The sequence below is a fragment of the Poecilia latipinna genome, unplaced genomic scaffold (assembly GCF_001443285.1).
Source record: "Poecilia latipinna isolate Pla-1442-1.1 unplaced genomic scaffold, P_latipinna-1.0 Scaffold871, whole genome shotgun sequence".
Lineage (NCBI taxonomy): Eukaryota > Metazoa > Chordata > Actinopteri > Cyprinodontiformes > Poeciliidae > Poecilia > Poecilia latipinna.
The window spans coordinates 226,051-235,806 of record NW_015113487.1 but is presented as its reverse complement, the minus strand read 5'-3'; the positions used below and the strand labels follow the sequence as shown (position 1 = coordinate 235,806).

The 9,756-nt window shown below is 35.5% G+C and overlaps 2 protein-coding genes across 2 annotated transcripts in view; both read right to left on the bottom strand.

Moving 5' to 3' along the window:
- The window catches only part of LOC106957074 (protein-glutamine gamma-glutamyltransferase E-like), a 17,345-nt gene extending 12,804 nt beyond the window's left edge, over positions 1–4,541 (bottom strand). Inside the window, exons 1-5 of the mRNA XM_015048275.1 lie at positions 3,409–4,541; positions 1,870–2,040; positions 1,380–1,634; positions 978–1,096; positions 645–773 (exon numbers count right to left, since the gene is read on the bottom strand). Of these exons, the coding sequence (XP_014903761.1) occupies positions 645–773; positions 978–1,096; positions 1,380–1,634; positions 1,870–2,040; positions 3,409–3,544 (810 nt within the window). The 5' untranslated portion in view covers positions 3,545–4,541. The remainder of the gene's footprint in view (positions 1–644; positions 774–977; positions 1,097–1,379; positions 1,635–1,869; positions 2,041–3,408) is intronic.
- Positions 4,542–6,952: 2,411 nt separating this feature from the next.
- ccndbp1 (cyclin D-type binding-protein 1) overlaps positions 6,953–9,756 on the bottom strand; it is a 14,687-nt gene continuing 11,883 nt past the window's right edge. Inside the window, exons 9-12 of the mRNA XM_015048286.1 lie at positions 9,613–9,756; positions 9,270–9,330; positions 9,035–9,081; positions 6,953–7,096 (exon numbers count right to left, since the gene is read on the bottom strand). Of these exons, the coding sequence (XP_014903772.1) occupies positions 6,988–7,096; positions 9,035–9,081; positions 9,270–9,330; positions 9,613–9,756 (361 nt within the window). The 3' untranslated portion in view covers positions 6,953–6,987. The remainder of the gene's footprint in view (positions 7,097–9,034; positions 9,082–9,269; positions 9,331–9,612) is intronic.

Below are 9,756 nucleotides of genomic sequence, written 5' to 3'. Positions count from 1 at the left end.
TACCAGTCTCCTTCCTTCCAGTAAGGAAGGAAGGAAGGAGACTGATGTCTCCTTCCATTAAGGAAGGAAGGAGACTGGTATGTCTCCAGAATGGAGACATACTGGAGACATCATGTCTTTCCAGTATGAGAAAGACATGATGGTCTTTTCCATCATGTCTTTACTTGCATATAAATGTTTGAACTAGACCTGTGCTGTTTCATTATTCTCTTCCTGATATCTTGGCTGATTTCTTTTTACCTTCCCATCGAGTCAAACAAGAAAGCCGTTTGTTTCAGGTGTGGCTTTTAAATGCATCCACAGGTATGACTTTAATTAACTCAAATGTGTCACTTAACCTATACGTTTGGGGAAGGAAACCCAAAAGGTTACAAAAAAATCTCTAAGAAATGTTCTCACTAAGTTTTCTGATGTTTATCAAATATAAATAATTTGTATAATTCTAATTAAGTTAAAGCAATAAAAGTTTTGCTAGATTTAACATGAGTAAGAGAAAAATGTGTTTGTGTCTTTTTATTCTGCGTAAGTAAATATCGGTTTCAACTGTAGCTCCCAAATTTTGTCATACTGAAGAAAACACTGTAGAGTTTTAAGTTTGTGAATGTTTTCTTAATTAAAGCTAAATTTTAAAAAGCGGTTCCTACCATGTTGGTAACCACACGGCCGACATAGATGGGGTTACAGCGGGCAGAAACGTCGTCTGCTGGGTCCCGCTTGTGTTTCCTGCTGAGGTCAAGTAACTTCAGACATATTTGCACCATGTCCTCTTCAAACTGAATGGAAAGAGAAACTATTCCTAAATACCATCTTATGCATCAAAATATATTAAAAGTGAAAGCTTTTTCATCAATGCTCTGCCTGAGCGTGTTAAACTAATCTAACATTTTTATAGAACTTTTTTATTATTATTTTTTACAGAGAAAATTGTTGGATATTGATGCATCAAGCCGTCATGTTCATGTTTGGCATCTCTGTACCTGTCCAAAGTCCCAGGAAAGTCCATGAATGTATTGATCAGAACCTTTGTAGATTATTCCATGTTGGTTCATAACATACTCTTGTCTTTCCGCCTCGTTGGGCAGAAACACCCAGTCCTCTGTACAGAAAGAAAATTTGATTATGAAAGTAGATGAAGCATCCATAAACATGAAGGAATGATGATCATATGTTGTTTAATAGTCAGATTTTGATGAAGTGTGGCAGTGGAAACAGCTAAAATAAGTAAACTGTCAACCATTTTGATTGTTGTTAACTGCAACCAGGTAACCACCTACGCATATGAAATCCATACAACCCCACATAAAAGAAAATGAACCGTCACATTTTTTAATGAATAAACAGCTAAATGTCTTGGGCAGAGAGAGTGCAAACAAACCTACCAGAACACCAAGGATTGAAGAGCACAAAAAGTTCTGCTAACTCATTTTCTTCAGCCTTAAGTCCTGCAGAAAGTTTGTACTCCCCTACAGGAGCGTGAGCAGGCGGCGTTATGGTCAGAGCCAACATTCCTGTTTCAGGAAGACTGTTTTTCTGGAGCTCTGCTTTCCACACTGCTATAGCACATGGTGAAAGTTCTACTTTGTCCGGAACACCAAAACGTGACATGGTCCCTCGTTCCTCAGATGGATATTTTCCTGAAAAAAAAAAAAACAACAACTGAAAGAGTCAGGCAACAGAATTCTGTCTGCTTAGATCAATTAATTATTATCATTGATTGCATTTAAAAAAAAATTGTTAAACTTAATATGTGCAAATGTGTTGCAAACAAGTTATCAACACCTGTGACAACTTAACAATTAAATAAACTATGCAGTTCAGACACAACTTCCAAAAAATCATTTCAAATGAATAATTTAAAAACACACCAACCAGTCACAACTTTCATGGTGAGCTGATCTGAGTCGGGGTTGAAAGGTTTTGCCATCTTAAGGGTTATGTTGAATGGCTGGCCTCTTCTCACAATCAGCTGATTCACTGAGATTTGACTGGTGTGATGGTCATTGTTGTTGGTCTCACAGTGGAGGTCCACTTCCTTAAAAGCTTAAAAAATATGTAAAGATGCAATTTTCCTGCCAAAGAAGACACTATCAAGTACAACATTTTGATGCAAAAGATTTAGAGGGCAGTTTTTTTATTTAGCTTGCCATTCTCACATCTAGTGCACTTAAAATTAAAATGTGTATAAAAATTGTCATAGACTAACATGTTTACACTGTTCACAATTTCACAGTCTGTATGTGCAATTTTGATTTTGATCACCAAGTCCTTCTCCTTTGCGCCAAATATTCGGTTTTTCCTCTCATATAGGCTTTACTATTACAGTCAAGTTTTAAGATGGATATTTGACAGACATTTTCTCAATGATTCACTAGAAGGAGGCATTGAGCAGAGGTTTCAAACTGCCTAAATCAGAGGTGAGACCATAGACATCATATCGGATATGATGAGACACACTGCAACTGTAAGGTCTGGTGCTCCTGCCTCTTGCTCAGCCCCTCGTTCCCTTTTCAAACTCTTCTAATGAACTGAAAGTTTAAGAGCTAAATATGAATAAGATATTTGCTACCTTTGACAAAAAAGCTCAAGTCTATAAAAGCAATGTAGCCAGTTTTGATTTCCAGGGCCGTTTATCATGATTCAGTAAAAGTAATGAAATAACAAACTGCAGTCTGATTTTTATTGTTAATGTGTTTCTTCCTATTGAGCAGTGAAAGTAAATAAAAGGTGTTACATGTCTTTTAAGTATTCACTTACTGGAGAGGTTTTTGTTCATGGTGCAGAGCCGCAGCTAACAATTAGCTCCTCATTTCCGCGGCTCTGATGGAGCCTGTACAGTTCAGCGCTGCTGTTGCTCCGCCCACACTTTGGACTGAACCATTGTCCTAATAATGGTGGGGGGGACCTAAAAAATAATTCTTATTTCTTTCTTCGGTGAATTGCAGATGTATTTAATTCTTTGTTTCTTTTGCCTTTTCATATTGATTTTAATGCAAATGTTTCTTCAATGATTTTATGTGGGGGGAGGAGGGGGCAAATCTAGACTTCTCCAAGATTGGGGGTTGTCCGCCCCCCCTCCCCTCCGGGATTTACGCCTACGCTTTCTGCAAAAATGTGTGCTAGCTTATTTTTTCATTATTAATGGGATACTTTGGTTAAGTTTGAGCACTATCTCCCTTGCTCTGCAATTATAAATGGTCACATTGTCACATCAGCAGATATGTGACACTTCTGGTAAAAATAAAATACACAAATAAAGCCAGATTACAAATGGACAAAGATCTGTTGTAATTTTTCAGTCCGACATAAACAGAACATGTTAGAGGTTTTCATTCAACTGCAAACAATAACACAATTTAGTTTTTCTGTTGTTATTGATAGGCTTTTTTTTTTTTTTTTTTTTAACCATACCTGAATAGGCGTGATTATTGATCCATTTATTGGATGAGCTGAAGCCTGTGGAGCTGCTGAACCGACTGGACCGCAGGAAACCACTGGAGTCGCTGAGGCCATCTGAGCTGCTCAGGTCATTGGACACTGAGAACATGGTTGTCTCTCTGCACAGCTTTTCCACTTGAGATGCTGGAACAGTAGAAAGCTCTGTGGCTGGGTATCAACTGCGGGCCACTTTTAAAGGCCCTGGTCACACCCCTGTAAGTGAGGAATGCATGCTGAGAGCAAGTTTTTAATTCCTTAGAAAATACAGCAGGTGTCAAGTGTAACAGGTTTAGGAAGAGAGTGAACTGTGCCACAAGGCAGTGACTCAGAATGGCAAAACATTTTCAAGAGTGTTACTTTAATTGTACTTCAATTAATTTGTTTTTTTATTCTTCAAGTTTTCAAGTTTTGGCAATATTTTAAATATTTGACTATATTTTTCAATTTTGTAAAGAAAAACATTTAAATAAGCATTCACATTTATCTAAGACTGTAATTTAATAAGAAAACAAACTATAGTACTACAGTTTTTTTTCAACTTGATCTTACTTTAAATAATTCCCTATACCCTCTTAGATAGGAAACTAAAGAAAGAAGTGGCCTTAAGGACCACTGTGGTCAAAAGCACTAAATGTTGAATTGATAAGCTCACCAATTTTAATGTTTTAGAACAAAATGAAGTGATAGAGTTAACTGCATGTGACATTTATTGGATTAAACAGAAAACAAAGGTATGCTGTTAGAAACAACAGCACAAAAACGTGTTTTTTTACCGTAGTCTTTGGTTCTCACCATTCATAGAGGGAGTAAATGTGTTTTGCCGTCACTGATCATTGTCTGATCATTATCAGCATGAGCTCCAGTGAAATGTTTTCACTGAATTTCTGAGTGACAGATGGTATGAAAGCTCCAAGGCTGAAAACTTGACTTACAACACAAGCAAGTACAGCAACATTTAGCGTTGACCTTTACACATGCGTTTGACACGACTCGTACATGCTGTTCTCCAGCTAATCTAAATGTGAGTTTTTCCTTGAGAAATAAAACAAAAACACATTTCAAGTTTTTGCAGATCTTCTTTTAACAGAAAAAATCAGACTCCAGAGAAACCACTCTAGAATCAGCATGTATTTGATTAAAATCTTTCATCTCTAGACTGAACATAATTATGTTTTTTAAGTTTGATTTTGAATAAACAAGAACCAACTTTATATAAAACTACAGAAAATGCTCCACACTAGGAAAACTTCCACAAATTTCAGTCACAGCCACTTCATTGTAGTATTTTAAGTATTTTGGGCTACAAATGTACAACAAACTGTACTGGATTATCACAAAGCTGTAAAAAATTATTTGCCTCATTATAGATTTTTTGCTGTTTTATTATTTTACTGTGTCACATCATCAGATAAATATTAATACTGGATAAAAATAACCCAAGTGAACACAAATCCAGAAGCTACAACACCAGCTAATCACAACTAAAAGAGGAAACATGAAGTCAGGATTTGTGCAAGAATAATAATAAAAAATCATTTTAGCAGTATTTGCTGTGTGTCTGCTTCCATTAAAGTGAACAGTTGTCACTAATCCTTATTTAACATCAGAACTTCTGCAGGAGTTAAACAGGTTCCAGTGAAATGCTCTTTTTCTGCATTCCTATGTGACAACTGGTGAGAAAATAATGCTTGAGTTAAAAACTTACAGTTCATTCTTATGCGAGTTTGATTTATTTCATAGTTAATTTTTTTTCAGTTTAAATGAAACATATAGAGGAAGAAAGGAGAGGTTAGTTTTCTTTCTCTCTCCATTTTTCATTTAAATTGATTTTCAAAAATATATAAACCTCTTACAACTTTTTAAAACTTTCATATAACCACAAAATTTTATATATAGTTTGGGGATCGGGTTGAAACCACATGAAATGGTGCAGCGATAGGAAGAGTTTTATTCTTTTACATATGAAATCTAAAACTGACTTCAAGCTTAAATTCAGGTGTTTGTCTTTTTTGTAGAATCACACTTTGTTGCAACTAGTTGAGCAATCTGTTGCAAAACAGCTCAAGATCACAGATTGGACATATGTGATCATTAATTTTCAAGTCTTTCCACAATTTCTCAGTCAAATTTCTGTATAACATTGAGGACGCCATTTTATATTTTAAATTAAACATTTAAAAAATAATGAAACAATATAAATAGAGTATTTTTTTTTATTAAGGAGTTTAAATCTTAAGATTAAATCGTGTTGGCAATGGAACATTTTGGATAAAAACTCATTGATATTTTGATGATTTATCTTTTATAAGTTTTAGTCTTGCAGGTTGGAAGGCCTCTTTGACATCACCCTAATCTTTCACTCCCTGAATAAATTCTCCATTGAAATATTGATTTCCAATTCAAATTCCTAATCACCTAAATGAGTAACTTACTGCTGGTGTTGCTTCTGATGTGACTTTCATCAGCTCTGTTGGGTTCACGACTTTTCAGAAGACATTACAATCTGTCAAAGTGTTGACAGGATGATGAACAATCTTGTGCTAAAGGTAATTAAGTACGGCTTTATGGCTCGACAAAAAACATGTAGGACAGGACGGTCAGGATCCGAAAGATTAAAACGTAAAATGACTCTGTAAGTTCTTATGAAAAAGACTGAAATGCTTGTAGTTTATCTTATTTATAACTTTCATCCAGCAAGAAACAACGACGGAGTATTAGGACCAGTCAGGAATGTTTTTATCTTCCAGGAGAGTCCTGATATGAGAATAAAGTCATATTACCAGAATAAAGTCGTAATAATGTGAGAATAAAGTCATAATATTACCATCGTAAAGTTAGATTATCAAGTTAAAGTCAGGAGAATGAAGTAGTAATTTAGGAGAATTCCTCCTTGACATATTAATGAAAAATAAAATGAGGAATGCAGAGCATCTTACAAAGTTACACTTTTTGTTTTTAATCCATTTTACAAATAAGGAAATAGTAAACCTTTAACACATCAGCATCAAATTATTGTAAGTGCAGGACTTAAAAATTATTGTGCAAAAGACTCTACATTTATTGAGAAGGAAGAAGTATGGATTTGCTGAATGTCAGATCTGGATAACTATCAAAACTTTGCATTTCGACAGTTAAAATGACTTTTCCATCTGGTAATATTGCATCTTTTTTCTAATGTTATGACTTTGTCATATGATGATTTTATTATCATAACTATTATTACTTTCAAAAAATGAAAATCTTTCAGTCTGGCTCTAATATTCAGTTGTAAAAAAAAGAGCAAAACAAGCTATAAAGAAAGCAAATCCTCTGACTTTATTTAATTTAACATCTCTGAAAGAATATTTTACTTTCAAAACATTTCAAGTCCAACAAAAAATGAGCTGGGACAAACTGGAAATTACCCAGACAAAATGTATTTCCAGATTTTATATAGTCTTTTTTCCCCTCAGAGTTAAAGTAATTCCCATTTTTCTTTTCTGGCGCTTTTACATAAACTGAAATGCAAAAGCGGCCATTAGATGTATGTTACAATCTTTTTATTAAAGGAAATCAGCCGTCCAGCTCAATCAGTTCTTTGGCTTTCTGAACATTGTGGTCGACGGCTCCCTCTAAGAACTGAACCCAGCTCAGCTCTGCTTCTCCACACACATGGCTGGATCTGGATGGTGAGCACAAGTCAAAGCTGTCATCACTAAAACAGCAACATTTATCACAAACCATTTTAATGCCAGATTAAAGACAACATGCTGAAACAAAACATTACACTGAAAAATTTGTCTTATTAGCCCATTTTAGAGGCGATTAGTAGGAAAACTGAGATTTACTGCATATGCACATGAAAACTTCAAGGTTTCCATGACAGGAAGTCTGATATCTAACATCTCTACAAATGCAGATATAAACCCCAGGATGTGCTGCAGCTAAAACAAAAGAAAGAAATGCTCCATTTAGATTCTGTTTTAACATAAATGCCAGTATCCTGCATGTTTTAGTTCTCTCCTTGGTGGTAGTAACAACCATTTCAGCATGTCAGTATTCCTCTAATGAGCCATCATTTGGTCCAGGTGCATTAAACCAGGGAGAGAACTAAAACACGCAGGATGCCGGCCCTCGAGGACCGACTTTGGGCACCATTGTGGTAGATAAAAAATTCATGATTGCATCAACTCTGTGACATTGTCCAAGGAAAGGCAAGTACACGATAAAACAAAAAACTCATAACATCAAAGTGTAAAGTAAAGAGAATGATTGTATTTCTGGACTCAGAACTGGGTGATGTGCTCTGTCTTCCTGGTTTTAGTCAGAACGCCAGCAGCAGCGATCTGGATCAGCTGCAGGATTGATTTTTTTAGTTAGACCTGTTGCAGTAATAAATGCGATTAAAGATAAAGACATGGATGAGTTTCTCTAGATCTTGCTGGGACATTAGTCCTCTACTCCTGGAAATGTTCTTCAGGTGACAGAAGGCCGGCTTTATAACTGTCTTTATGTGTCTCTGAAGGTTCCGGTCAGAGTAAAGTAGAATCAGCTGCAGACCATCACTCTGCCTCCACCATGTTTGACTGTTTCTGAAAGCTTCAGGTCAGACGTATGTCGACACAAACCTTCCAGAAAGGTCAACTTTTGTCTCGTCAGTCTAAATAATATTTTTCAGAAACTCTTGGGGATCATTAATGCATCGCTGCTGAATGTTAAAGGATCTCACTGTGGTTCACTTTGTAACCCTTTTCAGACTCATAGATTGATTTTCTACTTTTTTGATGAAGTGTTGAGACCTTTCAGCCATCATAAATATCCCATTAAATCATTATTATATCTGCAGATCAACAGAGTCTAACTAGTAAAAACTAGTCGCCACAGTCAGTTTCTCCCCCCAGGCTTTCTGTCTGAAAAACAAAATCAACTCCTTAAAGCCTGAGTAGGCAGCTGTAAAACAAGATAAACATGTTTGCACTATTTTCACATAAAGTACTGGGGTGCATATTAATATATGTACATATTCTTAATTAGTATTTTCTTAATCTCCAGTAAAGTTTATATATTTATGTCTGTACACTGTGAGCATGTGAAACCAAACGTTCACACACATTAACATTAAAGTTGATTCTGAAGTAATAATCTCACCTGGGTGAAACGGAGCTCAGCTTTCTAATTTTATCAGTTATGGACTTAAAAAGACGGGCAGTTACTTTTTCCTAAGGGTCAGGAGGTTTGGATAGCTTTGTCCTCTTAATAAATGAAATTATCATTTGAAAACTGTTTTCAAATGGCTCCAAAAATACAATCTCAAGTATTTTTGACTACTTAATATCTCAGTACACTTAATATAAGACAAAACTAATTTACAAGTAACTTTCAGTAAGATGTTGGAACTTGTTTTAAGTCAGTAATTCCTTAATATTTATAAAAGAAAAATATGGTTCCACTGACAGATCATTTCACTGGTGACATGAAAAAATGTCTTATTTGTTGTAAAATGCTGGTTAACTGTAATCAATATGATAATTGTAATGTTCTGCATAAATTCAATATTTTCTGTATATCATGCATTCTTGATTTTCACAGATTCAAGCTACTGTGGATAAATGAATCTTACCTAATCAGGTCCAAAAATTTCCTTAACAATGCTGCCAATTTAGACGTCTAGATGGAGAAAAAGAAAATGTTTGTTATTCTTCAGAAGTATAAAGAACAAAACTCAATGCCAAGGTTATGGAAATGCCTAGAATATCAAAAATGGTATTTCTTAAGCTTCATAAATAACACTCTTAAGGGAGAGTAAAGAATTTCATTCTATTTTTCAGATCAGAAAGAATGCAGGGTTGTCTTACGTGGTTTTCCACTCCAGTGTAATTCATGGGTGGGTAGAGACAGAGGGCGAGATCGTCCACACTATGAAGGAAAACATCAATAAAAGGAAAATATCTTCATGGGAGTGAACAGTTTAAAAAAGACCTAAACTTTTGACATCATCTGAAGGAAACAATACAAGTCAAAACATCCTGTAAATAACTTGAACCAGCTGGCACAAACAAACATATTTTGATTTAAATTTATAATTTAATCAGCAGGAGTCTGCTTAGTTAATGTACCATCATTAACTTTTTCCATTTAGTTGCAACTTTTTTCATCTCTATGTAAAATCCAGCAGAAACAACAACACCATCTATTTACCTGGGGCTGATTTCCCGGCTGATGTCGGCCAGATCGTCCAGCTGAGCGACCTTCTGAGGTTCGGCAGCGTCACCGTTGGCCTTGACAGCTGATGTAAGTTTCCTCAGACACGCAGCAGCTGCTTTCATTAACCCCTGACACGCA